We start from the raw sequence: 14,988 nt of genomic DNA, 5'->3' as shown, positions 1-14,988 counted from the left end.
CAACATAAGTGTACATTAAGGTATACATTAAGGCAGTCCAATTCTGATCTTTTTTTTCCTCTAGGTGGTCTTTTGACCAATCCCATCAGATCTTTTCACATCCAATCTTTTTCAGAGTTGATCTGATTGGTCAAAAGAGTAATTAGGGAAGAAAAAAAATCTGAATTTGGCTGCCTGTGTAAACGCAGCCTTGGTGTCCGTGTCGACGGATGAAGGGACACATACCGAAGTGACAATATATATTTTAAAATAAGTAGTTAGTATGTTCTGCACTTTTCCACTGTGACACCAAATTAATTTATACCAGTCTAGTCAGTCTCATATATGGGCATCTGTCAGTGTTGATTGAGAAAACAGTCACAGTGGGGTGGATTCATATTGTTTCTCATAACTTAAACTTGTTGTTGATGGTTTCATTGGTTGTCACAAAAACAACATCCTAGTTCCATTGGTATTGCACACACAGTGTCTAGGCTACATTACATAAAGACCTTTTATAAGACAGGCTATGATTCACAGAAGCTCTAAGTAAATAGCCTACATGCAGTAGGCCATAGGGAAGTAACTCAATGGAATGAATATGGTTTTGAAGGTGCAACTACTGATGTGTCATCACAATGACCATTTGATTTTCCAGTGAAGTTATGACGCCATTGCAATTGTAATATATTTAAATAGCAACCAGGATTCCACATTATTCAAATGCATTTTCCATGTGACATCTCATGATCCAAAAATTGACACAACATATATACAAAAGTATGTGGACACCCCTTCAAATGAGTGGATTTGGTTATTTCAGCCACACCCGATGCTGAGAGGCGTATAAAATCGAGCACGCAGCCATGCCATCTCCATAGACAAACATTGGCCGTAGAATGGCCTTATTGAAGAGCTCAGTGACTTTCAACGTGGCACCGTCATAGGATGCCACTTTTACAACAAATCAGTTCGTCAAATTTCTGCCCTGGTCAACTGTAAGTGCTGTAATTGTGAAGTGGAAGTGGAAACGTCTAGGAGCAACAATGACTCAGCCGCGAAGTGGTAGGCCACACAGACTCACAGAACGGGACTGCAGAGTGCTGAAGTGCGTAGTGTGTAAAAATCGTCTGTCCTCGGTTGCAACACTCACCACCGAGTTCCAAACTACCTCTGGAAGCAACATCAGAAAGCTTCATGAAATGGGTTTCCTTGGCCGAGCAGCCATTTTTCATGGTTCGGGCTCGGCCCCTTAGCTCCAGTGAAGGGGAATGTTAACGCTACAGCATACATGACATTCTAAATGATTCTGTGCTTCCAACTTTGTGGCAATAGTTTGGGGAAGGCCCTTTCCTGTTTCAGCATGACAATGCCCACGTGCACAAAGCGAGGTTCATACAGAAATGGTTTGTCGAGATCGGTGTGGAAAAACTTGACTGGCCTGCGCATAGCCCTGACCTCAACCCCATCGAACACCTTTGGGATGTACCCAGGCCTAATTGCACAACATCAGTGCTCCACCACACTATTGCTTTTGTGGCTGAATGGAAGCAAGTCCCTGCAGCAATGTTCCAACATCTAGTGGAAAGCCTTCCCAGAAGAGTGGAGTATAGCAGCAAAGGGGAGACCAACTCCATTTTAATGGCCATGATTTCGGAATGAGATGGTCCACGAGCAGGTGTCCACCTACCTTTGGTCATGTAGTGTAAGCTCCAACCTCAGCCTTTTTATATTCACTTTCCCAAGGAATAACCCAATGGCCCTAGAAATGTTACCAGGAACAAGCTTCATGTTTTTTGTTTGTTTATTTTTTAGGCTGTGGTCCATCAGTAATAATCCAAATGAGTTATTTTTTGATTGGTTGGTTAGTAACTTTGTACGATTAGTCGGTTTAGTTGTCCTCCTCGCCCATGCGCTGTCATGGACGGGAGGAGCGCTGCTCGCCCGAGTTGGGTAGATCATGGTGATTATACAGAGGCTACACCTGCAACTCCAAAGAAATGGTAAATGGTTTTGTACATGTTATAAGAAGTAATTTGACGCTTTAAGTCTGTGTGTATTTGACTTTAAATATTTGCGTGTGAATTGTACTCAATTCCTGAAATCCCTCATGGTTATTCAGTAATATCTCTGTATTCCTGTTTCTCAGTATTTCCTCCATGCATTTGCCAGTTTTGTAGCCTACTTGAATACATGCTATCGTGTACAGACCAAAGTCAAATAAGATGTAGCCTACCCTTTGTATCTAGGGTGTTGTTATTATAGACACACTTTGGCATAGTATTAGTTTACTAGGCAACATGTGGTAATAACAGTCACATATGGTAACAACACAATACCAAACATATTGCTTGTGGTGCATTTCCAGTGAATATCCCCTCTCTTGATCTATTGTTGATCTTGTCCCCCAAGATGAAATCTTGTCAGTTTGTTTAGTCACACGCAATATCTCATGGCACTGAAGAAGATACTATTTGACACAACTTGGGTGAAGTAGCGTCTTGCTAGAGATCCGGCATTTACAAAATGAGTTCAGTAATAAAGGGCATGCATGGGTTGGCGTGGGCACTGATTCACTGGGGTGTATGTTTCTTGTCTTTCAGGTTAGCTCTCACACACACACACCCTTGCATGCATTGACGCCTACACCAGCCGGGCGTGGAGTCCCTGTGTCTCTGACAGTTAGCTTTTTCCCCCAGCATTGGACAGTGATAATACTAGGTGTGTGTGTGTGATTAAGTGTGTGTGTCTTCAGTGACTGCGTCTGCCTGCGACACTCACTCGAAGTGACTCGCCTCACACACACGCCGGGCATTCACCATGGCAGCGGAATGTGTTCCGGAGGGGCCCGACCTCAAGGAGATGGGTGAGGAAGATGTGTGGGAGCTGATCAACGACAACCGTCATCGTATCTCCCTGGGTGTGAAACCATGTATGTTGATCCCCTACCTGCGCCAGGCCAGGGTCCTCACAGAGATGGATGAAGATGAGATCCTCTCCTGCCTCAAGCTCAACAACAGCTCCATGAGGACCAGTAAGACTTCTATTCTATTCGTTTCTATGATTTCCTATTGTATTACTTTAGATGTTCTTCTGTTGTATGCTTTCTGTATTTTTTCTGTTCTGTTTAATTCTATTCCATTCTATCACTGTTGATTTTTTTCCACTTGGTTTTGTCTATACATTTCGTTGGGGGAGTAAGTAGAGCCAGAACGGCCCATATGGGCAGGAGCCTAAGTCCTGTTTCTGTAGCATGAGGGAGCCTGATGTACAAGTACACCCCCTGGGCAGGACACTAGTGGCACAGCAATCCATCTCCTTAATGCTGAGTCCCAAGCAGAGAGGCATCAGGTCCCATTTGTAGAGTCTTGGGTAGGAATCAACCAGGAACCTGCCATTCAATCTTGCAATCTCAAGGTGGACACTTTAACCACAAGGCCACTGTATAGGGTGTCCACCTACTCTGCCCAGCTTTGGTGATGAAATGTCACTTCCTTATGTTATAAAATACATTTTACCAAGACAAATATGATTATTTATGTTCTGAATCATTCTTTCTCTAACATGTCATTAGCATAAATGTTTTATTTTTTTTTAAAGTTGGATTTCGTAACCTAATACATCCGTTGGTAAGCACCGAGCTCTGTTGACATAGCGGTGCAGGTTTGTAACAACCTTTGAGGATTTTACATTTTGCGGTCGGCATCTTCAAAGTTGTTTCCGCGGGTCGGGAACAAGTCAAATTAGCATAACACAAGCTGAATGAAATGTAAAAGGATTTGAAAATAAAACTCTTTGTATACACTCAGTTGTTAGGTGCCTCCTAAGAAGAGGTAGGTGCAGGAGTCATAGGAGAGCATAGGGATTTCCAGTGGCACTGTCGTTCATTATGAAGTCCCAACCCAACAACAACAGGTGGGGAGACACACCCCAACGGAGTCTCCTGTCGAACGCTTTTGACACCTTCTAGAGTCCATGCCCTGACAAATTGAGGCAAAAGAAGGTGCAACTCAATATTGTGTGTTCCTAATGTTTTGTACACTCAGTGTATATCTACATACTTGATTGAGCATGTCTTATAACTGGTGATGAAAATGAGTTATGCGATTCATAAATGTTTATAACTCAACATGTCCATATTTTAATAGTCTGTCCCTATAAAACTACTAAATGAATGAGGAAATACAACAGCACATTTTTATGAATAAGTCCATAAAACAGTCCATCTTCGTCTTTGATTTACGTTGTGCACTTCGTCCTATTTAACCCTTTGTCTTCTTTAGGTCACATGCTGGACCTGCTGCGTATCCAGGGGAGGAGCGGCGCAATGGCCCTGCTGGAGAGCCTGATGATCCACTACCCCACCATCTACACCCAGGTCACAGGCCGCAAGCCCAGCACCGAGCCCTCTGGCTTCAGTGGTGAGTAACACACAACACATGACCTGTTTCCCATCTGGCTCATTTAGGCCATGTGTTAAGGAGAGGGCTGGGTTACCTTGTGTGAAGAATGATGGTTCTTTTTCAATTTGTCCTGTCTGCTTGAAAACCAGAGCAATGTGTTCATTCTATTCATCAGTAAACAGTATTCTAAATATAAAGTATTCATATAATCCCCATTGGAGTAAATCATTTGGTAGGAAATTATACATAGTCCAATCAGTAGTCCTGGGTTAGCAGTAGCTGTAGTGTGTCCATCCTAATCTGATTTCCTCCCAGGCCTGATTAAGTACTCGGACTTGACGGAGTACCTGGTCAAAGCCTTGACAGGGATGCAGAAGGAGCTGAAGGAGGCTCGGCAGGAGGCCAGTCGGCTCGGGTCACGTTGCACCTCCCTGGAGGCGCAGCTAGGTCAGACTCTGGAGCGGCAGGAGGAGTCTCGCCGTCTTAAGGCCGACCACGGCCGCATGAGGAAGAACTTGGCTGCCGCGCACCACGACATCTTGAAGCTGAAGGACGAGAAGTGTGGCCTGTATGTGCGGTACACCGCTGTCATCGAGGAGAGGTCGGCCGCCAACATCCACTGCAGCGACCTCAACCTACAGGTCAGGGTAAAAGGGCTAGCTGTGTGATATTCCAGAGTGGTGATGACCTCACTGCGTTTACATGAAGTGATAAATTACGGTATTTACAGGGTTGACCAAAAGTATGGTAAAGTTCATTGAACTAATAACAGCATTATTTGTGGTGTAGAAACGTGTTAAAGCTTCGGCATCCCTGTCCACATTGTACATTTGTTGTATATGTCTGTTACTCAAAAGAAATTCAATTCAAAGAGCTGGAATCCCTAACGGTGAAACTGCCGCGATATTACAACAACAAAGATATTACTGCAAACAACCAACACAGTTTTCCCCCCCCTTGGACATCATTGCATATGTACCATACTACTTTTAAAAAATGTACATAATGCTCCCCAGCTCTGTTTCATCAACAAAACAATTACAACAGCCATGGGGCGGACAGTGGCGCTGTTTCCCCTACTGCAGATTCCATCTTTAAGTGATACATTTCATTTACTGTAAGAAACAACAAGGGACAACAGAAAACATGTTGAAGCAACTGTGGTCAAATACTGCGGTCACAGAATTTGTGACAGTAGTCTTCTGTTTTTCGATGATGGGCAGGTATATCAGCTTCAGTTTGAGCTGCGCAAAGCCCAGACAGAGACGGACTTTGAGAGGCAGCGCTCGCTCAAGTGCACCACCCCCAGCCAGACGCAGCGACTGCAGGACGAGATTAGCGCTCTGCGCAGGCAGCTACTGGTGGCCGAGACAATCACCCCGGTGAGTGAGGAGGACACAAGCTCAGACTTCTACAAATAAACTAGAATTTCTCAGACACACTGTGGTTCTGACTATTGTCACGTCCTCTTGTCCTTCTGTTTCTCTCACTATCCCTCTACCCTTTATTTTTCTCCAATGGTCTATCCCCCATTCTCTGTATCCCTACACCCCCCTCTCTCTCTCTCCAGGCGCGGGAGGATATCCTGGGCCAAGACCTGGTTGAGGCGAGGGATGTCCATACAGAGCTTGCTGAGCAGCTCAGGTGCTACAGAAAGGAGAATGAGCAGCTGACCCGCGAGAGGCAGGAGGTGTGTGTGTGTCTAGGAGATTGCGAACAACCCTTTTGAGTTGGCCATTTTATTCCGACAGCAAACATCTGCTGAAAGGCAATAGAATTTGTTACACGGGTAAATTTTTGAGTGGCCAAACTTTAAACGCCGCCTGGTGTGTGTTTGCTCTTAGATGGTGGAACATAAAGAGTGTCTGGCGCTGCAGGTTCAGAAGCTGACTCTGGACTGTGAGATGTACCAGCAGAAGGGTACTGTCATACAGAGCCAACTGAGGGAGCTACAGGCAGAGAGAGACGACGTGAGGAGCGATTACCTTATGGCATCATTGCTCATCCTGAAATCAATTATTGGAATGCCGTACCTTTCTGTGTGTCCGCCTGCCTGTCAGTCTGTCTGCCTATATCCACCTATTTGCATACGGACCTGCCTGCATGTGTGTCTGTCTGCCTATATCCACCTATTTGCATACGGACCTGCCTGCATGTCTGTCTGTCTGTCTGCCTATATCCACCTATTTGCATACTGACCTGCCTGCATGTCTGTCTTTGCTCGTCCCGCCACATACACTGAGCGTACAAAACATTAGGAACACCTGCTCTTTCCATGACGTACACTGAGCAAGTGAATCCAGGCAAAAGCTAAGAGACAACGGAGACGTGCGTATGTGTGCCATTCAGAGGGGGAATGGGAAAGACAAAAGATTTCAGCGCCTTTGAACAGAGCATGGTAGTAGGTGTTCAACATGGTAGTAGCTATGCAACAGCACCTACTACCATGCTCTGTTCAAAGGCGCTGAAATCTTTTGTCTTTCCCATTCACCCTCTGAATGGCAGACATACGCACGTCTCCGTTGTCTCAAGGCATCAAAAACCTTCTTTAACCGGTCTCCTCCCCTTCATCTACACTGATGAAGGTGGATTTAACAAGTGACCTTAACAAGGGATAGCGTTTACCTGGATTCACTTGCTCAGTGTACGTCATGGAAAGAGCAGGTGTTCCTAATGTTTTGTACGCTCAGTGTATGTGGCGGGACGAGCAAAGACAGACATGCAGGCAGGTCATGCGCACCGGTTTGTGTCAAGAACTGCAACACTGCTGGGGGGGTTGCAACTCAATATCAGGAAGGTGTCCTTAATGTTTTGAACACTCATTGTAGGTATGTCTGTCTTATCTGTCTGTCTGTCCATCCCTCCAGGCGTGCCTGTCCAGGGACGAGGCCCAGGCCCAGATAGCCAGGAGCCTGGCTGAGAAGGACACGCTGCGCAGCGCGCACACGGTATACATGCAAATGCACATTGTGTACACACCCACGCACACTCCATACACACATTAACATGCAGAGCAGATTCTAAACGAGATACGAACGACTAACGTGTGTCTGTCTGTCTCCAGGAGAGGATGTTTAGCTGGGAGAGCCAGGGCTCCAGCAGTGACAGCCTCCCCTCCAGCCCCTCCCCTCGTCCCCGCCTCCGCCGCATGCATGCAATCTGCCCCGATTCCGATTCCGTGAGGGGATGCAGTATAAAGGTGTGTGTGCATGTAGGATTTATATCAGTCATGTCAGCTGTTTATATCATCTGATTTGTCTTTAATGATTTGCATTATAAACTTGACATCTGGTAATTGTGTGTGTGTGTAGAGTGGCGATATCACTCCAAGTAGTGTCCGGTCCCAAAATGTGGAGCCTCCACGTCCAGAGTCACTGCGGACACGAGAAAAGACCCTATGGTACAATCGAGACAGGTAAGGTGTGTGTGTGTGTTTTAGACTCTGTGTATGTTTAAGACACAGTCTGACTCCTCATTCAGAACCAGTTGGACACTTACACAGTAGTACAGTTGGCATGCTTCCTTCTATATTCTGAGTGATGTGATGTCGCTGTCCAAAGTCTGCTTTTTTACCAGGAAGGCCATGTGTTTACTCTGTGTTGCCGGGAAGAGCTTCATTTCAAGGCTTTTTCCCCCCAGGGTCCCTAGCCCTGCTTTCTGTTCTAGTAACATGAGATCATTTCATTATAAAGGTAGATTTGATCTTCCTGTAAACTATGTGGGTTCTCTGGCTGTGTTCCAAATCTCTATATAGTAGTGCACTATATTGGGATTAGGGTGCCATTGGAAACGCACCCTTTGTGGTCATATTTGATCGAGGATTCAGGTGTTATTCTTGGAACTAATCATAGGTTGTTTTCACTGGTGAACGAACGGCTGCCCATGCTCATGTTTATTGTCGTGGTTTTGTGTTTACAGTGAAGACAGTCCGTCCAAGTGCCTTGATGGCAATTCTGTATTTCTGCAGTCCAACTCACTCAGCCAGTTTATATGTCGCAGCATACATGATACCTTAGAGAGGGAGGGAAGAAGTGGTTAGAGAGAGAGAGAGAAAATAAGGACGAAATAAGAACACAGCATTTTTGTAAACAAGTGTTATCCCCTCTTCTTGCCCCTAGCTCGGAGACGGCTGAATGTGACGTCTTACTTGACAATGACTTTGTGTTCATCCCCAGTGGTACGTAACTGAATAAACTCCAACCTTTAACAACCTCTCACCTTACTGGGACTTAGCAGCTTCCGTGTGTGCGTGTGTACTTTCCAGTGTGTTTGTGTGTTTGTGCGTTTGTGTGCTTACGTACATATAAGCGTGTGCTTGCGTGTTTGTCTTTGAGGGGAACACCCAGATGAGACTTCCTGGAAACAAATATAAATGTTTTGGTTGGCCACTCTCCGAGCAGAGACGAAATTAGCCTTGGGTGAAGTTTGGATCCTGGCCTGGTAGGCTAGGTAACACATTAACTGTCGGGCGTTCTTCTCTGTGTACACATTCTTGAACAGTCTCTTTTGTTTTATTCGATTTACAGGCAATGAGGTTGAGCAATCTGTTATGTCAAACATGCGTTCCTGCCAAAGCAACAACAGTGATGGGTGAGGAACTTGAATTTACTGTGATGTACTGAAATCTATGGGATGTGCTCACATTCCCTACCTTGAATTGTTGCTGGAGGCTGAAGCAAGCAGAGGAACAGAGGAAGAAAGACATTTAGCCTGTATATTGCAAGGAGATGGTATTATGATGATGACACATGAAAATGATTTGCTCCTATAGGGCGCCATTACCAAACTCAAAGTACCTTACGTACATCGTATGCATTTAACAATAATCTTACTTAACCCGAAGCTAAAATCACACGCATGTTGGTCAGATGCTCGATTGTTTATGAACTTTCCGTAGCCTCTCCAGGATAGATTAATGTGACAATGAAATACTCTCATCTCCTCTCCATCTCAACCCCAGTATCTCCAGGGCATCAGCCCCCCCGTTCCTGCTGCGCTCCCGGCCCCGGGCCATGCGCATCACTGGCCGAGTCCTGACCATCTCCTTCCAGGGGGAGGCGCTGCTGAGCCAGCTGCAGGTGGTGGGGGGTAACAAGACGGGAGTGTTCGTCCACCAGGTCACTGAGTGCTCCGCCGCAAACACAGTGGGCATTAGTTCGGGGGCACAAATTCTGGAGGTGTGTGTGTTTGTGTCTGTCTCCACAACTCCAGTCTCCTATCTACCTGACAGATCGATTCATGGGAGCCATTTTGTGTCATAACTCCCCGCTCTTCTTTATAGTTTCTGTGAAGGCACTATAATTCTAATGGGTGTTTGTGCTACTGGGTTCCAGGTGAAGTATGAGCAGGCTCAGCAGGCTCTAAGGATGGTTCTGGAGGACACCACCCTGGAAGAGGCCATGTGGGCTCTGGGGCAGGTCCGAGGCTTCTGCCACCTCTCCCTGAGGCCCAACCAAGATGGTGAGACCCTGGCCCTATGTTCAAAACAGTCTGGTTAAAATAATTGTACGTTATCACATTCAAATACCCTAGCCAGTGCAAATACTTGTAAAATGCATCCTTTCTTTCTCCCTTGCTTGACATTATCCTTCTGATGTGACAGAATTGTATAAGCAAGGAGGTTCTTCAAAATGTTAACGTGACTTTAGTGTCAAATCGCCCAGATCAGACACTAGAGAGAGAAAAATGTGTTCTTAGCTGATTAGAAAAAAAATTGTTTGACTAGTGTGTGTCTCTGGATCTCGTCACAGAAGTGCCTCATTCTCATGATTTAGGTTTAAAGTCGAGGGTTATCCGTTTCATGTTTCATAGGTATTTAGGCTGACTGTTTGTTTTGAGGTAACATAGCAACATAAGGGTGAAAAACAGAGTGACATACTGGGGACACTTAACCCATGATAACTTCAAAGTAGTCCATTTCAGCACCTGGCTAATATTCACATCAGCAACACAGAGAGTGCTCTCTTTTTTTCCTCGCTGGAAAGCTATTGGGATGCTACGATAGCATTGCATACGTACCGTTCTCTGTGTAATATAAAATATGCTATTTTAATGTTTCTGTATTCATGTTGGTTGGTCGCGTGTGTGTATATATCACACCTGTAACATTGGTGCCGTGACCCAGATCTGTCACAGTCATAATCCTCTATGGTCCCTTCCCTTTTCTCTCTCTCTCTCTCTCTCTCTCAGCCTATGAGAAGCTCCTGCTGCAGAGTGGCGAGGCCATGTCAGGTGACTCCTTCTACGTGCGCGTCAACATGACGTTACCCGGGGGCTCGCAGGACGCTCTGTCCGTTTCCTGTAACGACATCCTCCACGTCACATGCACCCTCCCAGCGGGCGCTGACCGCTCCTGGAGGGCCAGCCACGTCCACCCTTGCCAACTGCTGGATCTCAAGACTGGCAACTTGCCCAACTACTACAGGTAGTAGTCCCAGTACCCACCATGTGGGATTGGATTGTTGACATGGATTCTTTCTAGTCTAGCCTGGTTCCAGATCTGTTTGTGTGATCTTACCAACTCCTATGAGCACTATAGTACAGACAGATCTGGGACTAGGCTATATCTGTCCCCCTCTGGAGAACTAACATCTACTACATCTAATCTATGTTTGATTCAATGACGTACTGATAATGATTACTACAGGATTTGAATTGGCCAATACATAAATGACATCATGTATATCTCATTGCAGGGCCCAACGCCTGCTGATCAGCGCTATCGAGGACATGAGCATCCAACCCATGGCACTTAGAAAGGTAACATCCTTCACTCGTTTCATAGTTTGCAGAACTACTCGGACCAAAATCCTACTCATTTTAGGGTTTCTGAGTTACAGTCAGGTGACACTCCTTTCCCGCGAATGTGTTCCAAAAATGTTTGTTTTTGACGTCTCTAGAACGTGTTAACCGAACATTCATGAAGAAAACGTTGTAGTCGTGTGAATATCCCTCCGAACCGCTGTCAAACGTTCGGGTTAACACGTTGTTTGCTGGGTCCTCAGGCCCAGGACAAGAAGAAGACTGTGAGGATCGTCAGTACGGGGAGACAGGGGAGGAATCCTCTGTGGGTCTGTGTAGAAGACAGCAAGGACAAGAGCACTGGGCCAGGTATATATCAGACACAGTCAAAGCTGGATTGGAAGTCATTTTTGTATACAAGAATATACAAAACATAACAGAGCCAGAACCATAGAGGTCGTATCATAAGACTGTCCTCCATGTTGGAGCCAAACACATTGAATTGTCAACATGGCACCCATTGAAGTTCTGCATCAAACCAAGTTAGCTAAACTGTGCATAAACATTGCTAAAGCAGGTTGGATTAACTCCAACGATACGGGTATCGTGGCATGTATCGTGTTTTCATTTTTGCCAAGGTAAAAATATTGCGTTCCTGGTATCGTCACAGCTCTTATACCTGTAATAATGTCGCCTTGGTTATTGTCCTGAACCCGGCGTGTCCTAATATTGTCCTCTGCTCTAGGGGATGCCTCTGCACCCAGAGGCTGTTTGACCCTCATGCCCTACACCCTGGTCACGCCCCACTACCCACCCGTCTGTCGTCCGGTCCTCCTGCTACCCACAATCATCGGCCGTGTCCTGGATCAAAAGCTGGCCGAGTGGCAGGGCTTTCAGTTGTGTGAGCCAGGTTAGGGAGGAGTCTTTCTTTTTTTCTTTCTCTCTCCTCTCTCTTTTTTTTCTTCTTTCATCCATCACCTGCCCGATGCCCAGAGCGGAATTCCAATGAGATGATCTACTATTTGCACAGTAGCGGAAGGTGATGTTAATGAAGATGCAAATGTTTGTTTTCCTCGTACCTGCTGTCTCACCTTATCCTATACCCATCTCTCCCCCTCCCTCCCTCCCTCCCTCCCTCCCTCCCTCCCTCCCTCCCTCCCCCCTCCCTCCCTCCCTCCCTCTCTCCCTCCCTCCCCCTCCCTCCCCCTCTCTCCCCCCCTCCTCCTCCCTCTCTCCCTCCCTCCCCTCTCTCTCTCCCCCTCCCTCCCCCTCTCCCCTCCCTCCCTCCCCCTCTCTCTCCCCCTCCCACTCTCCCTCCCTCCCTCCCCTCTCTCCCTCCCTCCCTCTCTCCCTCTCTCCCTCCCTCCCTCTCTCCCTCTCTCCCTCTCTCCCTCCCTCCCTCCCCCTATCCCCAGAGTTATTGAGTTCCAGTGAGCACACTGCCAGGCTGCAGAGGTCTGAGGTGCTGGAGGAGTGTGAACAGGGGGGTCAGCGGTGTTACACCTTGCAGAGTGTTGAGAGGGTCATGAAGCAGGTGGGATAGTCGAAATGACAACACCGTATTTGACATACTGGTATTAGGGGGGGGGGAATGGTTTATGACTTACTTGAACCGTTTTCCACAAACGTCACAAAAATAACCAATAATACCTCCCTTATTTTCAGTGGTCCTGTTATTTGATGTACCCTGTGTTCCAGAAGAATCTATGCAGCTGCAGTATTGACCGTACCGAAACTCCTCTCCTGTCTCTTCTCTCAGGGTACCCACTGTGTACTGCCTCTAGGTCTGGACTGTGTACGCCGCCTCCACAGGGCAGAGATCTTCCCCATCATCATCTTCATCGCCCAGTCCAAGTCCAGAGCAGCACGCAAACTCAAGTAGGCCATTGTGTGACTTTTGATACGAAATATGAATGGTAGCAATATTGTTCCATTGCCCCTCCTACATGGTGTGTCTTTGTGTTTATTTATTTTGTTCTCTCTCCCTCCATCTCACCTTCTACCCTATTTGTCTTTATCTTCGCTCTCTCGCTATCGCCCCCCCCTCACCCCTACCTCCTCCCCCTCTTGCCCAGGTCTAAGGTGCAGCGTCAGGGCTGGTCCGAGGAGCAGCAGCTGGAGTGTTCTCGCAGCGAGGAGTCCCTGCTGGACAAGCTGCCCTGCCTCTACCGCATCGTCAGCCCTGACTCGTGGGACGACAAAACCTCTCTGCTCACCACCCTGCACTCCATCATCTTGGTGGAGCAGAAGAAGATTGTGTGGGTGGAGCCTGATTTGTGGTGATTTTTAAGGCATCAGAGGCACCAATGTGAAGTTTGTTGATGAGGTACTCGTGGCCAAATTGGATGTCTTTGAATTACAAATTTGTAAAATAAATGATTTGGATTATTTGTAAACGGATAAGATGGAGAAGAGTTCCAATAGGCATTACATACCTGACCATTATGGGACAAGGGAAATGGATTGTGTACCTATGATAGCTAACTATACATGAATTCTGTAATCAAGGTAGTATGAGGAGATGTACCTGCACTTTGGTTTAGCTTCATTAATTTCTTGTTGTTTTTTCCAACCTATATTTACTTGTATTGTTTTTGGGATTAGTTTTTCAATTATCTTTATCATAAAGATACGATAGTGTTAAATACTGTGTATTGTATTATACACAGGATTTCAACAAACCTGTGAAACCATGGTCATACCCAAGTCACACCTGAAATGTAATGTAGGAATTCCAGTCAGAGTATGTTGACTAACTGTCCGACACAGTTAAAGTTTCCATACAATGAGGGATTTAATGACCTATTCGGAAGTGTGCAACTCAAGATAGGGTTGAAGTGTAATGATTGTAGGCATTATATGGATTTATGTTGGAACATGTTTTTAAAGCAGTGGTATTCAAAGTCTGGGTTAAGGACCCCTAAAAATGAAGAGTACAGATTATTTTATTTGACAATATACAAACGTTTTTGAGAAAGATCATTTGAAAAATGTTATGGACTAAATGTATTTATTGATTTATTTTCATTTTGATAAGAGATTTAATAAATTGACGGTTATTTGATTAACAGATTTGAAGGACAAATGGGGTCCTCAGAAATGTTTTGAATACCACTTTTTTTAAAAGGTGACAAAGTAACTGATATTACATGACACGATAACTCATTGTATTTTACGATATACGATGACTGTACACAGAGCTCAGGTATCATTGACCCTTAGTCACTCACTCTAGGAATGAGAACAAATCTCAACTTCCTGTGCAGCGCTTAGCCCCTCCCTCTCTCTTCCACCGACATCCTCTCTTTATGATCTTTCCCTGCCCTCCTAATGAACCACCAGGTACAGTATTAGTCACGGTCCCTGAGCCAGCTGTCTAAAACCTGCTTATTGTGTTCTGAGATTTATATGCATGTGTTGTGTCAGTTGTGCCATCATCTCATAAGAATGTTTATGATATTGACTATGGAATGAATGAACAGATGGTGGTCGATTAGAGCAATACTTTTTTTATTTTGTGTAATTAAATATGTTTAAGATGTGCTTGTCTTGCCATCCGATTGTTACAACTTGTGTTCACAGGTGCATTACAATCTTTTGGCCACTAAAAATAAATAATACTATAAAATATGTAAATATTTTGTGTCTAAATACATTTCATCATATTCCTTTCGTATTTGCACATTTATGTCAAAGCAAAGTCCTCAAGAAGAATATATGGTTTGGTTTCTACCAAATGTCATTCATTTTGTTACACTTGCAATTAATTAGCATTTAAGCTTGAAGTGAGTGTGTTCAGGTACATTTGAACGTTTAATGCTTCAATGTAACCAGCAGAGGGGGCAAGGTTAAAAGGTAGGCAACC

General features: G+C 45.4%; 1 protein-coding gene across 1 annotated transcript; it reads left to right on the top strand.

Moving 5' to 3' along the window:
- The first annotated feature begins 2,617 nt into the window (after positions 1–2,617).
- On the top strand, positions 2,618–14,745 carry LOC115142609 (caspase recruitment domain-containing protein 14-like). The gene is made up of 20 exons (XM_029682199.2): positions 2,618–3,013; positions 4,263–4,400; positions 4,698–5,023; positions 5,606–5,764; positions 5,953–6,072; positions 6,227–6,352; positions 7,250–7,330; positions 7,447–7,581; positions 7,694–7,797; positions 8,501–8,559; positions 8,909–8,972; positions 9,343–9,559; positions 9,716–9,842; positions 10,572–10,806; positions 11,078–11,141; positions 11,387–11,492; positions 11,869–12,033; positions 12,539–12,657; positions 12,883–13,001; positions 13,199–14,745. Exons 1-20 carry the CDS (start codon positions 2,800–2,802, stop codon positions 13,404–13,406), a joined length of 2,886 nt encoding a protein of 961 aa, XP_029538059.2. The 5' UTR covers positions 2,618–2,799; the 3' UTR covers positions 13,407–14,745.
- Positions 14,746–14,988: the final 243 nt, after the last annotated feature.

This window comes from Oncorhynchus nerka, linkage group LG15 (genome assembly GCF_034236695.1).
Source record: "Oncorhynchus nerka isolate Pitt River linkage group LG15, Oner_Uvic_2.0, whole genome shotgun sequence".
Lineage (NCBI taxonomy): Eukaryota > Metazoa > Chordata > Actinopteri > Salmoniformes > Salmonidae > Oncorhynchus > Oncorhynchus nerka.
This window is presented reverse-complemented; position numbering and strand designations above follow the sequence as displayed.

Coding starts and splice junctions, on each gene's coding strand:
- LOC115142609 (XM_029682199.2), top strand. CDS start 2,800: ATGGCAGCGGAATGTGTTCCGGAGGGGCCCGACCTCAAGGAGATGGGT. Junction 6,073..6,226: donor TGACCCGCGAGAGGCAGGAG/GTGTGTGTGTGT, acceptor GTTTGCTCTTAG/ATGGTGGAACATAAAGAGTG. Junction 7,798..8,500: donor CTATGGTACAATCGAGACAG/GTAAGGTGTGTG, acceptor TCTTGCCCCTAG/CTCGGAGACGGCTGAATGTG.